At 46.2% G+C, this 25,583-nt stretch overlaps 1 protein-coding gene across 2 annotated transcripts in view; it reads left to right on the forward strand.

Moving 5' to 3' along the window:
* Positions 1–24,856, forward strand: part of LOC114844507 (contactin-associated protein-like 4) — a 49,962-nt gene extending 25,106 nt beyond the window's left edge. The window contains exons 6-24 of one of the 2 annotated variants that reach the window (XM_029131944.3): positions 1,223–1,398; positions 1,475–1,621; positions 2,547–2,802; positions 3,240–3,383; positions 3,537–3,708; positions 6,760–6,866; positions 7,107–7,226; positions 7,308–7,508; positions 7,609–7,771; positions 8,442–8,569; positions 8,814–8,984; positions 10,807–11,025; positions 13,710–13,949; positions 14,355–14,579; positions 16,358–16,491; positions 18,262–18,349; positions 20,141–20,359; positions 21,341–21,412; positions 22,191–24,856. In XM_029131944.3, coding sequence (XP_028987777.1) covers positions 1,223–1,398; positions 1,475–1,621; positions 2,547–2,802; positions 3,240–3,383; positions 3,537–3,708; positions 6,760–6,866; positions 7,107–7,226; positions 7,308–7,508; positions 7,609–7,771; positions 8,442–8,569; positions 8,814–8,984; positions 10,807–11,025; positions 13,710–13,949; positions 14,355–14,579; positions 16,358–16,491; positions 18,262–18,349; positions 20,141–20,359; positions 21,341–21,412; positions 22,191–22,387 — 3,179 coding nt within the window. In that variant the 3' untranslated portion in view covers positions 22,388–24,856. The other variant, XM_029131945.3, reaches the window with a different exon arrangement.
* Positions 24,857–25,583: the final 727 nt, after the last annotated feature.

Genomic DNA, 25,583 nt, shown 5'->3' on the forward strand with positions numbered 1-25,583 from the left:
CCTGCGAGCAAAGTCGGCCCACACTCGCCGTGACCTTGTGCTACATAAATAAGAAATGTTGTAGTAATTAGCATTTTTAGATACTTAGATGCTTCTCTGCCTCGGCTGCAGCGCCGCCTCAGATCCAGTGTCAGATTCGCTGGGATTTTCCAAGCCCCAAATGCTCCAGCGAGGAATCAAAACATATCTCGAAAGCAGAACCACATGAAAATTTGATGCATCATGCATCAAACATGTTTGGATGCTTGAGACCCCGCAACCTTTTCATCCCCCTGATCTCGTATGAATGCATTCTCACCTGCAGACCCAGCTCCGCGTTCGCTGACGGTCTCGTCAGGACGGCGCCCGCTGATTCTCTGTGATCCCCTCCTCATTTGCATAACGACGTGTATCGACAGTAGGCTTCACACGCGGCGACAGTTTTATAGAGTTTTTCCTAATGGGTTCAGAAAATTTAATTAGTGCCCACAACAAACCTACATGTGATTATTGTTGCTTAAAAAGACAGAATGGAATTAATTGTCAAAGAAAAGAAGTGTGAGACAGAGACTCTGTCTATTTCATTTCCATTTGTTTGCCCCTCGATGCCTCACATTGACTCTGTTTTTTCTGTGTGCCATTAATCACACATCCTGTCAAAGTGACAATCATACGCTTCTTCCTCAGCATAACAACTGTTCTTTAATTCATTAATCAGGGAGTTCGGTCCTATTTGCTAATTATTCCTCTGGTATCGATCCAGTCTCTCTCCTCCATGTTTCATGTCTGACAGGCGCAGGTCCACATCCTGTCCGTCAGTAAATCCTCCCTCAAACTTGTGCCGCTATCAAAGGCGCATTTGTCTCCAAACTGTCTCTGTTGTTCTCTTTGAAGTGGGAATTGTGTCTTCTTGGAGAATACCTCATGCATATTTAATGGCTGCCTGTGTTCAGCTTTCGTCTGCTCTCAGCAGTTTCTGTAGTAATTTGGTTGATGTGGAAATAAATGCACTAATTTAGAAGCTGGAACTTTGATCCGTCGCTGATGGGGTTCCGGCTGTGTCTTCTCTGCACGTGTCCACTTCAGGACGCGCCTCGTGTCCCCAGCGGGACGTCAGAGCCGGCACCCTGCTGTGATCCTCGCTGCGACACTGAGAGAACACAAATAATCACGGCAGCAAATGTTTTTAGCGACTGCACATGATGGAAAAGCTTGGTCTCAGCGGCTCTGTTCCTCTTTTAAGGTGGAGCCTCATCCTCCGAACCAAAGGCCCTCGCGTCCCTCAGCAGCCTGTTGGACGATCAGCACTGGCACCACGTCGCGATGGAGAGACGTAGCTCTCACCTCAACCTCACTGTGGACAAACACACCAAGGAGGTCCAGCTCCCTGCAGACTTCACCCACTGGGACGTCCATCAGGTGCGATGAAACTAAACACTGAGCTCAGTCAGGACGACTCGTGCATGTAACACGGTGACGCTTTGTGCCGACGCAGCTGAGTCTGGGAGCGAGTCACAGCCTCGGACCTCAGAACGCGGCCGCCGCCGGACGGAACTTCCACGGCTGCGTGGAAAACGCGCTGTTCAACGAGCTCAACCTGATCGATCTGGCCAAGCAGAACGACCATCAAGTCACCGTGAGGGTACGCGCACACAACCATGCTGTCATTATCACGTGATCTCAGTGGAGCCGCGTCACGGTGCTGAGGGCTGAGGCCGGTCAAGGCGAGCAGAGAAGCGAGGACGCGTTGTCTGAGGCTGGAGTCGGGTTCATGATGGTTGGGCTGGTGTTCGATCTGTAGCAGACACCGACGGATGCTCCCGTGACTCCACGTGCACGAGGAGCGGCTGTTTGGGGAGAGGCTGTTAAGCTTTGCTATAGAGAAACGAATGCATTCTCATTATCGTAAAAAAGACCAGAAAACATGAATTCTTGGTAAAGAGGCCTCGAGATGCAAATGCACGGCTGGGAAACTAATAGCGCTCATTTAGTTATTGTCTAGATTATTACGGAGCCCAAATTGTGCTACGGGATGGAATTGATCAAACCGAGCGGCGCCTGGAGGATCTGAGCTGGAGTCTTAAGGGTTTCTGAGGTAACTTCCTGCCCTGTGTTGTGCAGCGGCGCCGTCGACTCCGGCCTGAGTTATTGTACATCACTTTAACTGCACCACAAAGGGCTTTTAGATGTCATCTGTGTTTCCTGAGCATTATAAAGATAGCAGGCAGATCCTCCCAGGGGAGAGCCCACGGTGTAATATATTACTGCAGCGGCTTTAGCAGTGCACCAGGTGTCATTACTGTGACTCACAACAATGGCCTGTAACACAGATGTCAAGATACTGTAGCGCCGGCGCAGCGTCGCCTGCTTTTATTGTAGCTCTTATCAAGGTGACCTCAGTATTTTTAGTTTGCCTTCCTAATCATAGCCCGAGTGTTTGTCATTATGGTAATACCACCGCCCTCTTTAAGGAGACTCGTTGATGAGATCACGACTGCAACGACCCCTGCGTGTGATTAATATTAATGTTTGTTGTTGGAGCCTCACCGTGATCGTTCCTTCCTCAGGGCCACGTGACCTTTTCCTGCTCCGAGCCGGCTCCCGTCGCCGTGACCTTCCCGGGCCCTCGGAGCTTCCTGCGGCTGCCGGCGCCGCCGGGCGCCGCGTCCGTGAGCTTCCAGTTCCGGACGTGGAACCGGGCGGGGCTCCTGCTGACCTTCGACCTCGCCCGGGAAGGGGGCGTGGCCTGGCTGCACCTCAGCGACGCCCGGCTGCGGCTGCAGGTCCACGGAGCCGGCCGCTCGCTGCTGGAGCTCAGCGCAGGTCAGACGGGTCGGCGTCACCGGAGCCTCCGTAACGCGTCAGCTCCCGGGCCGATTATTGAGCCGCTTCGAATAAGCTACGGTTTAACTGAACAAGTGCAGGCGACTTGTGACTGAGGCCGAACAGAAGCTCCTCTCATCAACAAAGCCTCGGCTCTTTGTCCAATATTTACCTCATTATCGCCTGTATTATCCTTGTTGTCACACATCTACATCAACAAAGGGGATAATGAGATATTGATCTACTCCTAAAATACACTTGTTTAACAAGTTTGCTCATTTCACTAAAGGTTCTGTTCTGTTCTGCTAAAACGTGGTTCAAACGGCCGTTTACAACAACCGCAGCTCCGGCTCCAGCTCCAGCTCCGACCCAATGCACATGAACACAGAGACTCTACTGTATCTTGCAGCCTGTGTTCACCAGGGTCCGGTTTCCAGGTTCCGCTCTGAGTGACGGCCAGTGGCATGTGGTGGAGCTGAGCGCCAGACGCGGGCGTGTGAGCGTGACGGTGGATGAGGAGGAGGAGGCTCACGTCAGCCCCTCATTTCCTGTCGCCGTCCAAAGTCACCTCTTCTTTGGTGGTAAGAGCAGACCGGGCCGTTTCCAGATATTAAATGAATAAGCGCGTCATTAAGAGGTCACTGAGTTGATGTGGAAGGTGCTCAGTGATCGGCTGTGCCCAGAATGCAGCTTCACACAGCTCTAATGCGCCCGCCTCTCTCTCCTCTGCGCAGGTTGTCCTGCTGCAGACGAGGCTCACGACTGCAGGAACCCCTTCGACGTCTTCCAGGGCTGCATGCGGCTCTTCGCTGTGAACGGCCAAAGCGTGGATCTGACCACGGTGCAGCAGAAGCAGCTGGGAAACTACAGCAACCTGCACGTTGACATGTGTGGAATCATCGACAGGCGAGTTCCCATAATTGTTGGGCTGTCTGTTCATACAGACCTTCAATACAAAACGCACAATACAATAGTCCTCTGATGTTGTGCCTCCCGTCAATACAATTATCATTGCGTGCTTGAATATCAGTTTGAATACAAATACTCAGTATTGTTGAATTGTGTCTGCTTTGCTTTTTCTATTTGCTTCCTGTAATAACTGGAAAAACTGAGATGCGGTGATTTCGAGCACCAAGGACACAGCTGCTTGCTTTGACTGTAATCAACATTGAACGACTATTCTCTGAAGCCTCCAGATCGTGGCGTGAATGCGTAAAGCTCTCAACTCCAGCTCAGAGCAGCGACATCGATGGCGTCGGGTGTGGTCTGTTAGAACCCACCAGAACCGCTGGTTTGGACGGTGGAGCCAGAACCAGGAGCATCATTTGTCCTCCGTTCTCTGCTGGTCTTTTACTTGAGCGCGTCTGAGCATCTGTACATGCAGCACGTACAGCACGTACAGTAGCCTCCACACCCACACACAGCGTCTCACAATCACTGGTTCAGTGGAGATGCGCGCTGGGATAATTGCACTCAGCTGTTTTTCTATTGAACCCATCGCAGAAGATGTTGCTGAATTCCATCTGAAGTCTAAATCCCCAAACAGCAGAGAAAAAGCGAAGAGAGTGTTTGGATTCTGATAATAAGATTTAAGGATTGCCAGTTGGTTTGTTCAACCTATAATTAGAACCAAGGAACACTTCACAGTCATTTTAATGCACTTCATAGGTTTATGAAAGTCTAAACACTGTGTATAATTAACAGGAGTGCGATCAGAGCAATAACCTAAAGTGAGGAGATGAGTAGGAAAGAACAGAGAGAGCAGAACCAATCGTTTGCAGTTTGGGTGTCACACCAAAAAGCAGCACAATTAATGAGACAATTACAACAATTATACAGCCACCCGTGGCTCCAGGACACACACGGCAGACACAAATATTGAACCAACACATGTCTTCGGCAGATAAGGAGTGCTCCAGTAGTTTTAATTAAAACTCCTGCTTTTTCCTGTATTTCCCGGCTTATTATTTAGCACAATACAGTTCCTGTGCGGATCTGACCGCTCGCCGGAACAAACCCGAAAACATCCAGTAAAGACAGAAAAATGCGGCTCGCGCTGTAATCCCGCTGATTGAATTTGGAGCCCATGGGAAATATTATACTGTAGAGTCAGGTGGAAAATTGACTCAGCGACACGGCTTCAATATGGCGGTCATACTTCAGAGCAGGTTATTATATCTGCTGATGGCGTGTATGCAGCGTGTGTGTCTTTTATTGTCCTAACCACCGGCACGGAGTGTTTTTATCCCAGGCCGACGCTGCGTTAGCGCAAATGGAAGTCAGGCCCTAAAAGAGGCTCTTTATTACCGCACGTAGGAAAAACAGCTGCTTTTAAGGCCTCACACAAAAATGACAGCTTGACACATTTGTTTGTGTTTATGGAATGATCTTTACTACAGTCATTTCCATCACGTCAGACAGTGAAGTGGCCCCAATGTCTGATTGGACGAGTGCCTCTGCTGCTGTGTTCATCGTTCAGGTGCTTGGTTTTTAGCGTCTCCTCCTCGTCTGTTTCCTCTTCCTCTGCTCTCTGAGCTCAGTCTACTTTTAAAAGGTGAAACGAATGCTCCTCTCCTCTCGTGCTACACCTGCATCTACTGTATTTTGTAACAGACTTAAATCTGTGCTCCGGGTGCTTATTGATTGTTACTGTAACAAAAGCCTGGAGCAGAGTCTGAGTGAAGATGAAAATGGGCTTCTAAGCAGCAGCAGCAGCTCGGCTCCTGCAGCTTTGAGCAGACTGGGTCCGCTGAAGTCTGAGCAAACACAGCTTTAAAAGTATTCGTGCTTGTATTAGACTGAATGGTTCCGGGTGGTTGGCTGGTTTGTGACTAAAGGGCTCCTTAAGGTTGGACGTTTGAATGATGCAGATGTGTGGGTTTAGATTGGGAGACACGCTGAAAACAGGCTCTGTCCTGCGCCTTTTAGAAGGACTCACAGCAGCCAAGCCTCAAGGGAACGAAAAGCACAAAGAGAGGCTGATGCTGAAGAGAATCAACACAGGAGAACAGAAAACCACATCCAACTAAAGACATGACACACAGATTGAGCCAGGAAGCGAGAGAAAGACCAGAAAATTCCAAAAAGCAACACTCGGGAGCCGAACACAGGAAATCAAATCTTACTTACGTGTAATGAGGAACAGACAGTGGACAGTAACTCGTAACTCACGCTCAGTGTGAGTTGTGAGAGTCCAGATCAAGGCTGTTGTTCGGATGACAAGGACATTTAGTTCCAGCCATCAAGGACTTTTTTAATGTTCCGTTTCACAAAACGTTTCCTTTCAGGAGCGACATTGCTTCTTCAGGGACCAAATATTTTTAATCTATTGGCAAAGGGGTTCAGCTGAATAGCCTCCAATAAACATTAGGATCCAAATCAATTGAGTTTTGTTCTTTTCCGATGAACAGCCTCCCACAGCACGGCGACCTCCTCCACATATCAGAAATGAAATGCTTTCCGTTTCCACTGGTAACTATATTCCTGACCCTCTCGCACACATTTGGCCATGAAATGAATAACATGCTCAAGTCAAGATCGTTTCAAATGTTTTCCGCCCGTTGGACGCACAAACCGTAACAAAGCCGCTGTGAGATGTTTTTCCAGCTCCACTCTGGCTTCGAGAGGTGGATGTTTGAAAGCTTGTTTTGTCCACTGTTATCTGCTGCATGAAGTCCCTCCAACAGGCCAGAGGGCTGATTGTGAAGTGTCCACACACGCACGCACGCACACACACACACACACACACACACACACTGAAATAAATGACTCTGAAACAACAGATGCTTCCACTGCCTTTGCTAAAACAAACAAACTTCCTCCTCAGTACTTCTGTCAATCGCACGCATCAGCATCTGATGCTTGGGAATAAAATCAGCTGAATTACTGTATTTCCAGATGCTCATGCAGGCAAAGTGAATGAATGTCCCCCCAAACTAAGACACAGTTCCCCCTCAGGTGTTCTCCCAGTCGTTGTGAGCACGGCGGCCGATGCAGCCAGTCCTGGACCGTCTTCCACTGCAACTGCTCCGACAGCGGCTACACCGGAGCCACCTGCCACAGCTGTAAGTCACACACACATACGTCTGAGTTGGGCGCACACTCCTCGGCCCGTTGCTGGACCGCTCTTGGCTTTATGGCTCGTGCGAGTGTAAAACTGTAAAAACAAAGCCCTGAGGATTTGCATCATTCTGTTTGCGACTCCTGTGCAGCCGCGCGCGGCCGTCGGCTCCTCGCGCCTCCTGCTGATATGATGTGTGCGCTGTGATTCAGGCTGACGCTCATGTTGTCGTTCCTCCTCCCAGCCGTGTACGAGCAGTCCTGCGAGGCGTACAAACACGTTGGGAACTCGTCGGGGCATTTCTACATCGACGTGGACGGCAGCGGGCCAATCGGACCGCAGCAGGTGTACTGCAACATGACAGGTGACACACGCACACACACTGCTGTTCCCAATATAATAAGGTGAGAGTTATTAGACTGAATAATAATTATGTTGTCTCCAGAGGAAAACACGTGGATGGTGATCCAGCACAACAACACAGAGCTGACTAGAGTCCGGCCCACTCCAGGTGTAAACCAGCATTTGGTCCACTTTGACTACATGACAGAGGAGGAGCAGCTATTGGCTGCCATCGCCCAATCAGAGCACTGCGAGCAGGAACTGTCCTATCACTGCAGGAAGTCCCGCCTCCTCAACACTCCAGGTAAAAGGTGTTGGTTCATGCAGGTAGTAAAGTGGAGTGGAGGTTTCACACTCTGGTTTCTAGCGTCTAAACGCTGTAAGGTGTCCTGTGTGTGCTTCAGAGGGCTCTCCGTTCAGCTGGTGGCTCGGTGGCCCTGGTTCCGGCCGGCAGCAGAACTACTGGGGCGGCGCTCAGCCGGGCAGCCAGCAGTGCGCCTGCGGTCTGCAGGGCAACTGCGTGGATCCACAGCACTACTGCAACTGTGATGCCGATCGCCTGGAATGGTACGGAACTCATTACTCCTCCTGCAGACATCGCTGTAGAGCCTTTGCATGAGCGGGAACACAAACGAGCAGGCGTCGACACAGAAAGCAGCGGCGTGCGCTAGTCACTGAAAAACTCATGATATCTGGTAGGAGGAAGAGGAAAAGAGAACGAAGGGGCTTCAACAAATGAGATTTGCTGCGGGCTAATAGCATGAGTGATGGAAGCTGTCCCCGCTCGACGTGTCGACAGTTTAGTGAACGCTCGACTGGGAAAATTGAGCAGAGGAAGAAACAGGTGTTTTAACCTTTCCTCCCAATGTAAGCGACCCAGCCGTGCCTCACTTCTATCACATACAGAAACAAACCGCTGGCCTCCCGCTGCCTCTGGAGCTGCTACAGCTGCTCTTCAGGATTCCAACAGACCCGTCTGTGCCGTACACACCAGTCAGAAGCTGGCGCGTTGACTGGTTATCATGGTTATAGGAGTTTTGGACTCTTATGTGCTTTAGGTCCTGATGAGACTGCACCTACGCAGTGTTTGGATCTAGTCATCATGAAAATAATGCAGCATTAGAACAATGCAGGATGCACCAAAAGGCGTGTGGAAGCGAGCCAGCTTCATCTTTTGTTCCCTTTTCTGACCCCTTTGACTTTCTTCATCCTCCTCCTCATTTGCTTTCGGTACCAGGACCGAGGACTCGGGTCCGCTGCTCCATAAGGACAGCCTCCCACTCAGGTCTCTGGTGCTGGGTGACATCCAGAGGCCGGGGTCAGAGGCTGCGTACAGGGTGGGACCACTCTGTTGCCATGGAGACAGTAAGTCTTTCCGAATACGCAGCTGCTTGGTTGCGCTTTCATTCCAAGATGACAAAAACATGTGTTATTATGGAAATGACTTAACCACATGGTCCAAACACAAACACGATAAAGCATTCGCTGAATCTGATAACAACCTAATATTATTATTGAGCAACTGCTCTTTAGAGCCATGTTTGTGGTACATCACTCAGTTCGTTTAACAGATCTTTTGGTTCCTAACGTAACGTTTCTTGTTCCTCAGAGCACTTCTGGAACGCGGCCTTTTTCAACAAAGAGACATCGTACCTCCACTTTCCCACGTTCCACGCGGAGCTGAGCGCGGACATTTCCTTCCTCTTCAAGACGACAGCCTCCTCTGGGGTGTTCCTGGAAAACCTGGGCATCAAAGACTTCATCCGGATTGAACTGAGCTGTGAGTCGCAGCGCCGGGAATTCGCTCGCTTGTATTTTCTGACACGTCATCTGTCTCACATGCCTCCTGGTCGCCTCCCGGGGGAGGCGTTCCAGGCCCGTCCCGCTGGGCAGAGGCCCTGGGAAAGATCCAGGACAGGCTGGAGGGACCATGTTGTTTGAGATTAGAGGAGCTGCTGAAGGTTTCCAGGGAGAGGCTGTTGCATTCTATATTATATTCTAGCCCCCATCGGGAAAGCAGTGTATTACCCACACAACCAATAAAATGTGAACTTGATTAAGCCTGGAAAGGGAATTCATAATTACTGCAGGCATTTCCTGCAACCTTGTTTTTAATTTTACTGTTGTTTTATGAATTCTCGGGGCCCAGACCCTCTATTAAAACCTGCCTCTGGGGTAATGCACACATTTACAGGCGCTTCAGTGTGTCGTTTAGATTATGGCAGTAATAACCAACAGGGTGTTATTTAGTTTATAGATGCCATGGTAATGTGGGGGGTGGGGGGAGTTTGAGGGGGGAGTTTACAGCCTACTGTAGATTGTACTGTTTGAAATACGGCTGCATTATCCAACAAGGTGTCCTTGTATTTATATGGGACTGACAGTTGAGCAGCACGGAATGACACACACATTTATGAGCAACAATGGATTGCGTCATTTAAAGGGCCTGTTATTAGTGTGTTATTGTCATTGGTGCCATTGGAGGCTCCACCTCATGTCACCTTTCTGGTTTGGTAGATTTTTCTGTTTATTCCAATGCTTTGATGCTTGGATGCATTTTGGATGGAGGAGTTTAAGAAACAAAATTAAAACAAAAGGACTCACACAGGGAGGCCGCTGCACCAACAGCCTCCCTCCTCAGGGAAATCATGGCGCGTGTGGTTGTTCCAGCTCTGAATACTGCGGCTCTGCCTCAGCCTCACATCGCTCTATAACACTGTGGCTTGCCCTCAGACCTACTTCTAAATTATGTTACCGCAGAATGCTGGGACATTGTTTCATCCTCTTTTTTTTCTGGTTGGAAACATGAAGGATGATGGTTTTGTTTTCAGATGCTCCCCTAAGTCCAAACAGAGAAAATAGAGCAGCAAGCCCGAGAGGGATGAACACTTGGGTGCTGTCCGTGGTGCTGAACTCACAGGCCAGAGGTGCTGGCCGTGGTCCTGATGCTGAGGCCTAAAACCCAACGAGAACACCTGGAAACTGTCGCTCATATACCTTTTTTGTGACCCACAGCTTCACTCTCTGCTCCCACTGCCTCGCTTTCAGTGCGTTACCAGCACTGAATGCTCACTGTGTCGCTCCGTTGTATGAAAATGGAAAGTGCAGTTGTGAGCAAATGCGCTGCTCCACTGGCTGGAGGCCCTGCAATCTGCACCTGCAGGGAGGTAATCAGGACGAGACTTCCTGCCAGGATATCTTGTCTTTTGTTTGTTGTTATCCTGTGGAAACTGTTCCCAGGTGGCTTAGTTAGAAGCTGGCTTTAGCGTTAGTTTTGGGGGACAGTAATTACACTGCATTCCAGAAAACCCTGCATTTGCTCCTGCTCTTGTGTTCGTTCCCTCCCTGTGCTTGTTAGAGCTCCATTCCTATGTGTGAAATTGAAAGGTCTTACCTTGAAGCTGTGTGAAAATAAGCAGCTACACTGTAAATAAGGGCTCCTGTAATTCAGATGCACTTAGCAAAAAGCTTTAGGAGAATCTTTCAGCAGTGTCTCCTCACACACATATAAACGAAACGTACCTTTGTTGTTGCTCTGGTGATGATCCACATCAGTACCTCCCCTTGCCGCCGACTCCGTCCTTTCTTCTCGCCTTCATCAGCTTCCACCCAGGTGGTTTTCTCCTTCGATGTGGGTAATGGCCCGCTGGAGGTCCGCGTGGAGTCCAGTGTCCCGCTGAACGACGACCGCTGGCATCGGGTCCGCGCCGAGCGCAACGTCAAGGAGGCGTCGCTTCGGCTGGACGAGCTCGCCGCTGCCACGCAGGAGGCTCCTGCCGACGGACACTTCCACCTGCAGCTCAACAGCCAGCTGTTCATAGGTGAGGAGTCCTCCATTCTGCTCCAGAAACTTCAGTCCTGTAGGGTCTCAACTGCAGCCTTGAACACAAACTCTATGAGAGAGACATCACGGAGCTAAACGACTGTACCGCTGGACCAATGCCACCTGCTGTGCAGCACTATTGGATGTGATTGCTGAGTCACTGCTTTTTGAGTACTGAGCAATAATCACATTTAATAAATAGAGTACACATCAGGGAGCAGTAATATCTGAGCTGCACGATGTGGTTCCTTGCAGAAAGTGGGTGCAGTTTAAATAATAACGTGCAAATGAATTTGGCTGTTGACGTTATTCATTAGGCCGTCGTGTAATTAACCATCGGCATCTCTAATACCTACTTCACCTAATCAATAGTGCATCTCTGTTCATCGCAGCTACATCGGTTTTATTTTACGACTTTAATTCTGTCTTTTTAATCCGTGACTCTGCCTGTTGAGCCGCAGGAAAAAGACAATCACTCACTCATTATTCGATTTTATCTGCCTCTAAATATGTCGCTTCATATCAGCAAACCCACTGTGGAGGGAAAACAAGCCAATACACACTGGACAGATTAGACGAAAGGCAGCAGCAGCGGGAAAATGAAGGTGAATATTGACTTTCAAAACGCGTTTAGCCGATAATCCTCTCTGAATAAGCAGTAGGTCACTGCTGTCAGCGCCGGCCTGTTTATATTTAGATCTGTATTATGAGTAGAACTCGCTGGAACACATACATGTAATTATGTATTTGGAAATATGTCAGTGTTATTTTGATTCTTTTTTGTTTATTTAAGAGTTTTATGAGGGATTTCAAAGCAGCTTTGTATTTATCTATATTACAACGTTCAGTTCATTTATAAGACAAAAACTTTTAAGTCAGTCTAATTAATTTTTTTATAAAGCACAATATTGTCTATTAATTCTGAAGCCATAATTCCACAAAGTATTCATGAGCCTTAATTGTTCCTTGTGCAAATTTATAAGAGTAAATTAAATTGTCTTAATCAATAACTATGTTATTGCCGCGTGGATTTATAAGCTTCTCCAATTCCTTGTATTAGCAGATTTAAATTTTCCACAAGCAGCAGTTTCATATAAAAGATTCACACATTCATTGCGAGCAGCATTTTGCATCACGCTGGGTTTCCTGGTTCAGGCAGATAAGCTGGGTGCTGCACTGGCATCGCTGTTGGCTGCCTTCAGCACAATATTTGCATGTAGTTCACACATACAACAAACAGATGAATACACAGTATGACCTCATGTTGGTGCTAAAACGAAAGTTGGTGATTAAAATATGAATTATTACACCTTATTGTGCAGTCGGGGAGAATGAAGAACACATTACCTGTAAAGATGTATCTTCTGGTGACCATGAGAGGATCTGATGTTAAAATCACTTATTTTGAAATATATTGTCACCAGTTTACTGATGTCATTGTTTAAATGAGTGAACATCAGGGGCCGTGTTTGCATGTTCTGCCTGTACTAACATGTTTTGCTTCATTACTGTCCAGGTTTAGTGACAACTGTGCCACAGTGACTGCATTGTCAGACTTCCTCCACTAGCGCCTCACTTTTAAGTTCATTCTGTCTTCACAAGCCGACAGGCTGGAGCTTTTTCCTCACTTTGCCTTCGGTGTGTGCTTTGATCTCCATTTCGCTAATTGTTTTTCCATTTATTCTGCTGTGAGCTTCAGTGCGGATCCTCCTCTCGCAGTACGAGCTTGTTTTGATGGACTGTAATCGTCTCTTTAGCCCTTCTCTCGTTGGTCAGAGGTGGAGTTTATCTGCATCTGGATTCTTTGATCTTTGCTTTCATCTTCACATTTTTTAATTCTTTCACCAGCCCAGAGGTAATTCCTGTAACCTAACGTCTCGAAGCAGTTGTTCTTGTTTTATTTGAAGCTGAACTGATGAAACGTCGCATACATTTCAAACCATGATCCTCCTTTTCACCTAATTAAGTGCTTTTAGCACCCAAACCTCATAAACTCGTTGTTTTTTAAGGTTAAGTATCTAAAATGTCGATGATATGTTGTAAGTTGTCACAAGCTGGTTGACTCCAGCTGAAATTCCTCCAAAGCACATCAGTTAATTAATATTGGTCAAAATATTCAAATGTATTTAAAGTACTCACATCTGTCAAGGTTAATGTTAATCTTTGTGTTTCATGCTTGTGTCATTAATTAACCGTTTGCTTCAGTCACGAGACGAGAGTCGCACAGAGCTCAGTGGTTGATCGGTGTGAAAAGCTGCAGCTGCTGCTGAACAATAGGAAGCTTTAAACGCTCTGATTAAAGTGCTGGCATGTCTGACGTCTGAGGACAATGGGAGTTTCGCTCCGTGATCGGTGCAGAATTGACAGGTTGTCGGGTTTCAGTCCGTGCTGTGCCATTACTTACAAAAGCTTAGTGTGTGTGAAGGTGGATGTTATTTGCTATTTTCTGACTGCCCTCAGGTCTGCAGTCATGAAAAAAGTTTCAAAATACAAGAAAGGTGACCATGAGGCAATATCCTGCCCCGTGAATGATGCTCTGGAGACCAAGACAATGCATGAAAGTTGTGCCCCATCAGTGCCCACCCTTAGCATGTGGTGTCATCCTCATATTTGATTTGAAGCAGAGGCCACATGGGCCCTAAGAGAACTGAAGGACGGCTGTTTTCACCTCCCATGTCTCAGGAGGCACCGCGTCCCGGCAGAAGGGCTTCCGGGGCTGCATCCGCTCGCTGCAGCTGAACGGCGTCACGCTGGACCTGGAGGAGCGGGCCAGGATCACGCCCGGGGTTCATCCGGGCTGCCCGGGTCACTGCAGCAGCTACGGCGCCCTCTGCCGGAACCAGGGCCGCTGTGTGGAGCGGCCCAGCGGCTTCGGCTGCGACTGCAGCCTGTCGGCGCACACCGGCGTCTTCTGCCACGCGGGTGAGTGGGTGTCACACTCCTCATGAAGCTGTTAAAGGGGATTTCCCTTTAATGGTGCCACCTTGATCTGTCTCAATACCTGCCTCACATAAAGCCTCTTTCTCCTCCTGCCTGCAGTAGATTACTGTGCCACATGCTGCACTGCTCTATAAATGTATTATATATATATATATATATATATATATATATATATATATAGCACCAGACAAGGTTGAGGCTAGTAGACACACTGTAGCCTATAGGCTCTAATTAGCTGCTGCTCTGTGAAGCGAACTGCTTCTCATTATGAACCCAGGATGATGACTAAACAACTGCTATTAGTTCCTGCTCAGATTCAGCTCTGGAGGGTCACATAACTACTGCTGGGCCAAATCAGTATGAATGAACCTGCGTGTGCTCCTCCAGAGGTGTCGGCCAGCTTCAGGCCGGGCACGTCCGTCCGCTACACCTTCAAGGAGCCGTACGGGTTCATCAGGAACAGCAGCGCGCTGCCGTCGTCCATCTACGGAGACACGACCCTGAGAGGAGAGAACGTGTCGCTGAGCTTCCGGACCAACCAGAGTCCGGCTCTGCTGCTCTACGTCAGCTCCTACCACAGGGAGTACCTGGCCCTGCTCATCAATAAGTACGGTAGGCAGGAAGCAGGCAGGGCTTTTATTCTGAAGCTTTTAGTGCTTTTCGTTTTGTTATTTTCTTAAGCCCAACGAGACTTTAAACACTCCTCATCCCGTTCACTTCCTGTTCTCTTCGCTCACTTTTCTGTCCTGTCCTCAGGTTTTACACCTGCTGTTGAGTGTCGTCTGTCTTTATATCCCTTTATTCCCGCTTTCCTCTTCTGCCCACCTTCCTTTCCACTCTTTAATCCCACCTCATTACTTTCCCATCTCTTCCTTCTCTTCTTGATACTGCCCCTTTTTTGTGTTATTTTTGTCTGCATTTTAAAAAAAGCCGTCCAAGATTTTTGCTTTTCCACCCTCAACTCTTTCCAATTACTCGCCTCTCCTCTCATCTTCTCCCGGCCTCTCATCGCACCTCTCCTCCCCTCTGCCTCTCATCTTCTGCTGCTCTCCTGTCATCTTCTCCTGATATTGACCCCTCTTCCTTCCTCCCTCCTCCGCCTCCTGCACCTCCTCCACCTCATCGGCTCTGCAGCTTTACCAGATCTATCAGGATCTGTCAGGTCTTTTCTCTCCCGTGATTCACCCCGTCAGCCTCTACTACCTTTTCATCTGTCCAGCTGGGCCGACTATTACTGTACGCTTTGTCTCGGCCTGAAAAAGGGGTCTGCTGGTTTTATCATTGAGGCCTGGTGAGAGATGCTGAGGGAATAAAAGTTTGCTGAGCTGCTAATGGGGGGTAGGTCAGTCTGCTGCTGAATAAAACAACGGAAAACTTGCTGATGTGACTTTTGAGTCAAATCATTATGTTGTGAGTTTGGCTTTTAAGTGTAGTAGGAGGCACTTTGTCTTTAAACTTACATTTTCAGCAGCCGGGAGTCAGTAAAAACAGCACTTTGCTGCTTGATTAGCTGTAAATGGATTTTTTTCTGCTCTTAATGACTCAGAGAAGCTGATGGACAGCAGAGCATTAGGGTTTCGTGCTGACCGTGGAGTGCAATTAAATCCCTGAGAGCTTTTGTTCGGCTCATTTTGCCCTCAGCTGCAGTTTAACCCCCATCTCAGCCAAAACACACAAAATCCTCATCAGTCACAAAGAGGCTGTTTTTTAAAATATGTTTAAATATGTTACTAGAATCAACAGCTAACTTCAGTAAATGAGCTCTGTACAAATATATTAAATCACACATTTAAAAAGTTTTTATGACTTAATTTTGTTGAATCAGAATAAAGGCTGAGGCATTTTTCACCATAAATCTGAAGGACAACGTGCAATTCACTATTTGTGTAATATCATAAGTCCAAAGACATCAGAGGACTTACATTAAATCTGCTCCTAAGTGTCTGAATACAAGGAAGATTAATTGGATTTGGAGTGTTGGTATTGACAGGGAACTAACACTTAATCCCTTATTAAATCTGATCCTCATCACTGAGGTAAAAAATACATTTTTAACGTGATGTAGAAAAAAAATTAGATTAAAACTCCTGGATGTTTTAATCAAGAATGAAGTTTACACACAGTGTGTGTGTGTGTGTGTGTGTGTGTGCGTGCGTGTTTGTGTGCATGTGTGTCTGTGTTTGTGCATGCGTGTGCGTGTGTGTGTGTGTGCGTGCATGCGTGTTTGTGTGCATGTGTGTCTGTGTGTTTGTGCATGCGTGTGCGTGTGTGTGTGTGTGCATGTGTGCGTGCGTGTGTGTGCGTGCATGCGTGTTTGTGTGCATGTGTGTCTGTGTGTGTTTGTGCATGCGTGCGCGTGTGTGTGCATGTGTGCGTGTGTGTGTGCTTAGATAAACTGGAGGTCAGGTACAAGCTGGACAGCAGCAGAGAGGCTGAAGTGTTGAGGAGCAGAGTGAGGAGTCTGGCCAATGGGCAGCTGCACAGCCTCAGCATCATGAGGACGGCGGACTCCGTGTCTGTGCAGGTAACACACACACACACACTGTGGGAAACCCACTTGGAAGAACGGAAATATTTAACTGATTCAAACTCAGAGCATAAACTAATTTTTAAGCTCTGTTCAATTATATTTGACATTTGTACTGAGATCTATGCTCAGGTGAGAACACTCTCATTTCTATGTGTTCCACCTTATTCTGAGATACCTCGTACCACAAAATGATCGTAATCTAAATTGTTATGTCTCTAATACAGAAACTCATAACGTCCCAGAGACACACAGTAGATCAAGTGTGGGTGTTTGTTCCCCACTCGTTACTGATTATCACACAGAGTCCCTTCTGTGTTATTGCTCTCAGCGATAATAAGGGCCCGGTTATGACAGCGGGGACAAGCTACGCATTAGAAGAGCTCCAGATGAAATATGAAGCATCTTAATCATATGTGAATACTTATACCAAATCTCTTATCTTGTTAAAGTAACAGGCTGAGATGATATACGAGGTAACCTTGATCCAGCGGCGTCCAGCAGCCTGAATGTTTGTGTAATTATATATAAATCACAGCGAGATGAAGCACAAGGTGACCTCGACTTGCTCCGCTGCGGCCTCTTGATTCTGTCTGCTGTGAGGCGCCGGTGAAATATGAGGTGCACTTCATCTTGCTAGTTTCCATCACTTTGAATCATTATATTGTTAGCGCCGTGGTTCTGGGGCGTCGGATGGAGCCGGCAGCGAGCCGTCTCCACACCGGCCCCACCTGTGGATGCTGCGCTCCCTCGGAGCCGATGTCCCGGTGAAAAATGGCTTGGTGGAGTCTAGATGACTGTGGGCTGCTCGCTGCTCGTACCCGCGACCACTGTTGTCCTCCTGCGCGTTTCCTGTTCATCTCACAGCACGCTCTAGTTAGTCCACCTAAGGACAGGTAGTTTAATAACTTGAAAATAAGTCAAACTATTAAGCTTGGAGCTTGACTTTGTGTCTAATTTACAACCTGTAGTAATGAGATTTTAAGGAGGGAAGTCTTTAAATGGGTATTGATTGCTGGTGAATGTACTTTATATATCAATCATCGGGGCCATTTTAGCACGTGAGTGGAGGATGTGCGTGTTTCCTGGGAGTATAAGGAAGCTTTCACGTACTTTACTGTGAAGGAGTAAATGTTTGCCTCCTCCTCTAAACAATTATCTGCCTCTATTTTTATATCAGCATTAGTGCTGTTTGTCGAAACATTACCTGACCATTTAAAAAAGACGGACCCATTATTAGTGCAGCTGAAGTCAAGAGCTACAAAAGAACCTTGATAACCAAGTCTTCTAAAATGTGACATGTTCTTGGAGTAAATAATGTGTGAACCCCTACCTGCTTACCCATAATCCACTGGGGTATTTCTCTGCACGTATACAACAGTATAAGTTTAGTTCAGAACTTTAGTTTCAGCAGACTGGTTTTCCACTCTACACCCACATGGTGAGACTTTCTCTGTAGAGCAGTTCTCATTATAATAATCTCCAGTGGAGAATTTCACCCGAGATGACTGGATGTTTTTCCTCTGAAAGTATGGACTCATTTATTCCACTCAGCCGGTGACACACAAAGGAACTGCTCAGCGCCGTTGTAGAAATTCAGCCATAAACAAACAGAATTCTATATTCGTTTATCCAAAGTTGTGGGTTTCTACGCCGACAAAGTAATGGGCCGCTGCAGAAGTTACCAAGTCATTTGAAAGCAACAATATTATTGAATTAGAGAAGTTTTGACTACAGTTAATGAAAGCAATGCGTTGGTTGTTTCAGATCGACCGCAATGCCAGGGAAGACTTCAACCTGACTTCTGACAGGGAGTTCAATGCAGTCAAGTCTCTGGTGCTGGGCCAAGTGTACGGTAAGTGAGGAGGCAGTGCAAGCGGAGACAAGGCTTTTTTACTCGGAGCTCTTATTCAAATGAGGTTGAGTGTTCTCTAAGAAGTTTGGCCTCATCTGACACTCAGCATGTGCTCTTTCGCTTTCCTTGTAAAATATCTACCGAAATAAATGGAGCCAAAGCTGTTAGCGCCAAAATAAAATGAAAATTAAATTACTTCATCCAACGGACTTCTGAGTAGCTCTGGGTTGAGATGTAAACAGAAAACTGCTTCAGCAGATGGTGAAGTAAGATACTGTGGTATAATTTAAAAGTTTTAGTGTTGCACAGACTCACATCTACACCAGCTGGAGATTCTGCTGCTTTCTTCTTTATGTTTTCCCCATTAAGTGTTTTTAGTGGAGCTTTTGCTTCTGTTTTAAAGGTCTAACCACAGTGAATGTTAGATACTAATGGATACTGTAGAACTACTGAGCTCAGGAATATGTGCTAAACCCAACAGCCCAACATATACAGCAACTGCATACATTGAATTATTACAATATGCAAACTGGTACATCCCAAATGTCCGTCATTGGATCTTTGTTTTATGACTTAGCATATTTCATTGTAAAACCCTGGCTCTTCACTTCCCCGTCAAAAACAGTCAATTTAATGGAGAATTTCTCGCAAAGTGTCACAAATCTTGGAAGTTTTAGTGGCACATTTTCCCCATTTACCCGTGAAGTCCTGGTCAGGGACCTGTAACAGCGTTGGCTGGAGACAGTAATTGGCTCTGTCATGATTTATTCATGTTGCCGGAGCAGCTCCCTTAGAGGCAGAGTGAGATATGAACTGGTAATAATACTAGGGGCTGGGAGAAGTGTCCTTCAGTAGTATTAAGTTAATCCTGCTATGAAATAGATTAATTTTACAAAGGTATTTTGTTCTGTATTATTCTTTTTGTTGGAGTGCTCATTTGACGACTTTAACCAACCTTAGTTTTCACTGCTTATCACACAAGGCATGACATTACTGTCTATTTGTCCTTTCAGCTTTTAAAAGTCAACTCCATCGATTTTTCAGGCTTTTTTACTTTACTCTGCCTGATCCAAAATAAGAACACTGACTTAATATAATCAAGGCCTTTACGCACTAATTAAAGGATCAGAATCCTGGACTGAGTTTTCTCTAGTTTCCAAACAGTCCAACTAATGGGCTCTGAAAGAGGGGAAGCGGTGATGGAGTGAGGCGTGGAGCAGTCTTGAGGAACCCCACAGACCCGTTCCTGCTGCTGTCACCCACATGCAGATGTGTCCCAGCTGAGAAACCACAGGTCGTAGGAGCGGGCTCCGATACGGCAGGTTAAGCAGGAGCATCGTTGTCGCAGCTGCTGCTTAACTGCTGCCGTGGAGAAGCGGGGGTGACTGATGAAGGGATGTGGGACAATAAAAGGAACAGATTGAGGGTGAGAGTGCACATCTGTTCTCTGTAGTGATAGATGCACGGTGGAAGCGGAAACACGGCGGCTGCGGCGCAGGAGCACGCCATGCTCTGTCACACTGTGTTCCACTGCTTTACTGGGTCAAGAAAGTAAAAAAATATATTCTGCACTCGTTAGGTTTAAATAACGTTACCGTGTCGCCACATGCACATTAAAGTTGTGACCGTTGCCATAGAAACGGCCTAAATGCATGACCTGTCAGTCAGCCCAACACTTCAGTTCAAATTGAAACTGTAATGAAATTTGGCCTGGTGTTCAGCGGCCAGTCAGGGTGATTGCAGTCATTTTTGGGATCCATTAACGCCCACTCAGTTTATTCCCCTCGTCAGATTCTCATGAGCTGGATCCAGACCTGGCCAGGTTGGCGTCGCCCGGTTTCACCGGCTGCCTCTCGGTGGTGCGCTTCAACTCCGTCAGCCCTCTGAAGGCCGCTCTGCTCCACCCTGACACCAGCCCCGTCACCACCACCGGGCCTCTGGTCCGGTCCAACTGTGGCTCCTCGGCGTCGGCCAATCCCTACGCCGCTGAGAACACGCACCACCTGTCAGGTAAGAGGGGGCTGAAAACCACTAAATGTTTACTGGGCTGCTGCTAAAACAGCAGCGTCTTCCTCTGTGTGGGTACAACTTTGAAGATTTAACATGCTGCACTTTGGATTTTGCTGACAGTACCTAAAATACCACAATCCTTTACTGCAGAAGAAGCCGTCGCCGGTGCAGCTGACAGTGACAACAATGGTGCAGTCCTACATGTCAGACTGGGATTCATTAAAGTTTCTGTGGATTAACTTGTCAGGCCTGGAGCTTTCATTGTGTAAATGATAGGCTGCAAAGCTCCACACGTTCACGCTTGGTGTTTTTGTTAGGAGCTTTGTTAAGCTGCAGTTACAGTAAGTGGGCAGCTGTGCAGGAATCAGTCAAATAAATATGTATAGTGTCATACGTTTCCTAACACAGATGCTGATACTTCATTCATTAAATGGTGGCGTGCTTGGTTTTACACTTAGTTGAAATGGGAAAACTATTCCAACTACGTTTCCCTTCTTGTGTTTGATCCATGAGCACACTTGTATATTTTTCCTATTGCTTTTCAACGTCTGTGTACGTTGCATGAAATCTCCTGTTCTTGCTCCTAACAGGATCATTAGTCACACACACTGTGGTCCTTGTTTTGGGTGTAACAATGACAGCGTGATCAATGATTTCATTAATTTAGCGCACGGAGGGGGAGTTTCCTTTGGGACTCCTTTCTTCTGGGCTGCTTTTCATCCAGTTTGCGAAGCTTTATTAGTCATTTATAGAGCTGATGTAGAATTCCCTGTCTGCTCTGAATGATAATGTTGATCTTGTCTCTGGTTTTCTTTCCCGACTCTCTTCTTTAAACTGATCTGTTGATTTGTCACTTTTACTTTTGCTCTCTTTTCATTCACGTTTCATCATCGTGCTGTTTGTTGGTGTTCTTCTTTTCCTATCTGCTTTTCTTTCCTCATTTTCCTCTGTCTTCGTGTTTATCTCCTTTTTCTGCTGTAGACCAGTCTGGTTCAGTGGGTTCAGGTCAGCCTTTAGTCAATGCCATCAGGACTGACTCGGCTCTGATTGGAGGTACTGAATTATTTTCCTGCCTTTTTCTTTCTTTACTCAATCTATAAATAACTTTTCCCCTTGTTTTTTGAAATTTTGAAATTTGTCAAGTCAGTTTTAGTTTTGTAACATCTTTTAACAAAATTGTGACTGTTTTGCTCTGGCGCATTTTAAGAAAGTGAGTGGCTCCCTTTAAAGGTCATACCATGTCTGACCTTCACTGCGGTGAACAAGATTGTGGACAGATGTTGGGAGTAAAGCGATGTGCCAGGCGAGAGTCCATTTAAAACTCATTTAAAACTTTCCTGCTCTGCCAGCAAAGATTGATTCAAAGAGAAGACTGAAAAGGTTCAATCTATAATTGTGTAGATAGAAAAAGGTGAGACCCGGAGAAAAGTCATTTAAAACTGTCCATTAAACTAGCCTGTCTCAGTGCACAACGGGCAGCTCACCTAATTAAACCTATGCAGGAATGACCAGCTAATGGGAAAACTTTTTTTGCCGTTATCTTAAAGAGCTACGTATTAAAGTGATTTCAGGTGTAATTTTGAAATTTCAATTACTTAAAACCCGCTTTCATATTCTCAAACGTGCTCAGCAGAGCATAACGTGATTTAAAAGATTGTATGTTACTGTAGGTTAGCAAGAGAATGAAAACATTAGGAAATAAAATGTCAGTAGATAAAACAGACATTATATTTTTTCCTGTCCTGTCAAATTTCAACATGCACGAACTACTCACAAATCAATTATCTGATATCACAGCCTTTAAACCTGATGAGATTTCTCTACCTCGCAGGTATCATTGCAGTGGTCATTTTCGTGATCGTGACCGGCTTGGCGTTAACAGCCAGATTCCTCTATCGGCGAAAAGAAACCTATCGGAACAAAGACGTGAAGGACGTCCAACCGGAGGACAGCCCAGAGTTCCCTTTCAACAACCAGACTGACTCCCAGAACGTCTCCAGCGAAAACCCAAAGGAGTATTACATTTGACTGCGGCGCGATGACCTGATGAACTGGTGGATTTGTGGAGCTGGAGGTGCAGACAAAGGTTTCCCTTTCCATGCCTCAGGAAACTGCCCTCAGAGCCGCTCTCAGAGACACTTCAAGTGGGGCTGTGGCTCTAAAGCATGCGGAAGGCAAAAAAGAACAATTCAGTGTTGTCTTTCTGTTGCTTTATCGTAAATTGTGAACACACTGACACAAACAGGCAACCGCGTCGGACTCTGAGGTGTTTATATCCTTGTTTCTGCTGTAGATATTCAGACAAAATGTAAATGTTGAATTTATGTCTTTGTAACAATCTCTGGCTGACGTCACTTTGTCATATTGAAGCGTGTGCTTACGTTTGTTTGGGAAAGTGAAGCTATGGTGAAAACGGCGTCATCGTGGTTGTGAATAGGCTTGTTTTCCACGGGCAAGGTCTGGTTCAGCGCACAAGGAGCTCGATACCCCGCCTGCTGTGACGTCACACGTAACCGGCGAAGGATAATCTTTTGGTTCTGAGACTTTAGAACCGAGTGCTGCAGTTGCTCATTACTGAGAGCAGGACGGCAGAGCACGAGGGAAACGCCTCTCTCTCACCTGATCCAAGAGCTGATGTTTGTTTCAGTCAGTTTCATTTCTACAGAAATTACAGAATAGAAAGCTCAAGACATTTAGGTTTTAGTACTAAATCTAAATCCAGGCACTCAAGTAAATGTCTAAAAATAAATGTCTTTATTAATGAACATGAAATACGCCCACGCATACAGTACACTGTAAACACACAGTGACCTTCATTCTGTAATCAGTGATCCCACATGCCAATAAGAAGGCTGTGAAATCAGCTGCTACACATCTCCACAAAAACTTAATCAAAATACTGAAGCCTCAAAGCATAGTAAAAATAACCCCTTTATGTGCCGTACACTGTAAAATGTTTAAACTATCACCAGTGCAGCAACGTCTCTACCCACAGTTCAAATGACTTTCATAGTCTGTGGTATAAGTTAATTAAGCATTTGTACGTGAATATCAAACACATCATTAGGATTTGACTTTATAAAAGCAGGAAACCAAACCTGTCCATTCACCGTGTTCACGTCTACACCTCTGCCACGTGCGGTTACATGTGGTTTGCTTTGCTTTGTTTCTTTCCAACCCAACTCAAACGTTTCCTTCCTATTAGCTGCCTGCTGGGAGCTCTCCTGCCCCGGCTCCCTAAATGTGTCTGAGCAGTAAAGCTTTTAACACTGACAGCGGCGCGGCCTGTATAACACATGGCTGTCTGTCAGCCGCTCACCGCACGCCGACACGGCCATTGTGTTTGGATTCCTAATTTGCCTGCGACTGACGGGTGGATTGTGACTTGATAAAAGCCGATCATAATCAGACAGAAGGGTAATAGGAGTGAGAGAGAGGGGCTGTAATGATGAGGCAATGACTATAGTGATTCTGTAATTAACACTTGAAAATGAATATGATCCATCTCTGTGTTAATGGAAGGACGCAAACAGGATCTGCAGCAGCTGTTGATCACATACATTCCCCAGTCTGCCCATGACACATCAACACAGATGGGTCATTATACGCTTCCTATTACTTTGCGTATGGTAACAAACTGCACAGAGGCTCAAAGACATTTGGCTGCATGGCGACGCAAGTGTAGTGAAGCAATAAACAACAGGGAGGACCATTAATCCTCAGCACAGCTCTGACCAATAAGACAAGACATCGCTCTTGCATCCTTTGAAATGGTGCGTTTTAGGACACCTGGAAATTTCTGTATCCAAGATTAACTGGACCAAAATGAAAATGCTACAATTTTCGAAACCCATGACCCAAACCAACAGGTGACTATGGCAAGCTAGCCAATGCTAACGTACAGTGACCCTGCAGACGTGCTAGTTGACATGCAAGTTGAATGATGATGTTTGAGTTGTGGAAAACGCACATTTTCTCACATTTCTTTGCATTTTAAAGCTTAATGGATTCATTTTAGCTTATAATTCACTTTAAACTAGCAGTTCATCCCTAGACATACACTGCAGATTTGACTTCAGTACACGACTTCAACAGTGGTTTGGTTTATTTTCTGGTTATATTTATAATGAGCTGACCTGTTTTGATCTGAATATGATCTGTTTGTCCCAGTGGCTGCATTGCATCAGACAGACCAGGCAGAAGGGTTCAAGTGTTCCGTGTCTTGTCTCAGAACACTGGGAATGAACCAGTTGAATCACTGGCCCTTTGGTTCATGGATGACTTGATCTGACTGGACTTAATATTTATGGCCCGTAGTGTAACTATGATAATGTAATGGTACATTGTATTGGTGGTGGTGAGTAACAGTTATGTCAGTGAGTTTGAGTGACATGCCATTAAAATAATATCCAGATGATTTTAAACATACTCTGGTTGTTTGGTTACAAATAAAATCCTGTTTGATTAAAATGAAGTAAAAAACATTTTTTTCAGAAACTGAGTATGAATTAATTTCGTGTCATTTTACAATTACAGTGAATAGAGAAGTCAAGCCGTCTGGTAACTAAAAGCCACATTTCATATACAGTCTGAGATACTTTTGTGTGACAGACATAAATGTTCAGTCGTGCTGCAATTGCTAAATAAATTATTGGTTGTGGCGCTCGACATTGTTTTTCGCTTGGAGAAAAAGCTTTGATTGTTGCTCTGAGGGAACATAACATAGCTGATGCCTGTCAACATGCATTTTGCTGCAGACCCCAGTTGAGGGAAATGCCAGACGCTGGGTTACAAGGCAACTGGGAGAAGAGGGTGTCACAGCCATTCTCTGAGAGCAACTTAGCCTCTCTGCCTATTTAAACAGGCAGCAGTCTGAGGTTACAAGCAGATGTGGCTCAGTCATGATTCATTTAAATCTCCTCCTATTTGTTGTGATCAAAGACAAGATACAAAGTGGATTTTCAGCATTAAAGAAACAACTTATGTGAAGATCAATCAAACTTTAAAATATGCTTGTAGTGTGATCCATAATCGTTCTTATCTTATGGATAAAATGCCACTGGCGTTGCACAACCAATAAGCTTTAAGGTTACACTATCATATACAGTGGTTGATAGACGATACCATGTTCAAGGCGTTGTGGAGTTAACATACCAAACCTACAACCAAGCAGGACGCTGTGATCAGACTGGTGCCAGACACTGGCAAAAAGCAGGTTCCCAAC

The sequence above is a fragment of the Betta splendens genome, chromosome 17, assembly GCF_900634795.4.
Source record: "Betta splendens chromosome 17, fBetSpl5.4, whole genome shotgun sequence".
Classification (NCBI taxonomy): Eukaryota; Metazoa; Chordata; class Actinopteri; order Anabantiformes; family Osphronemidae; genus Betta; species Betta splendens.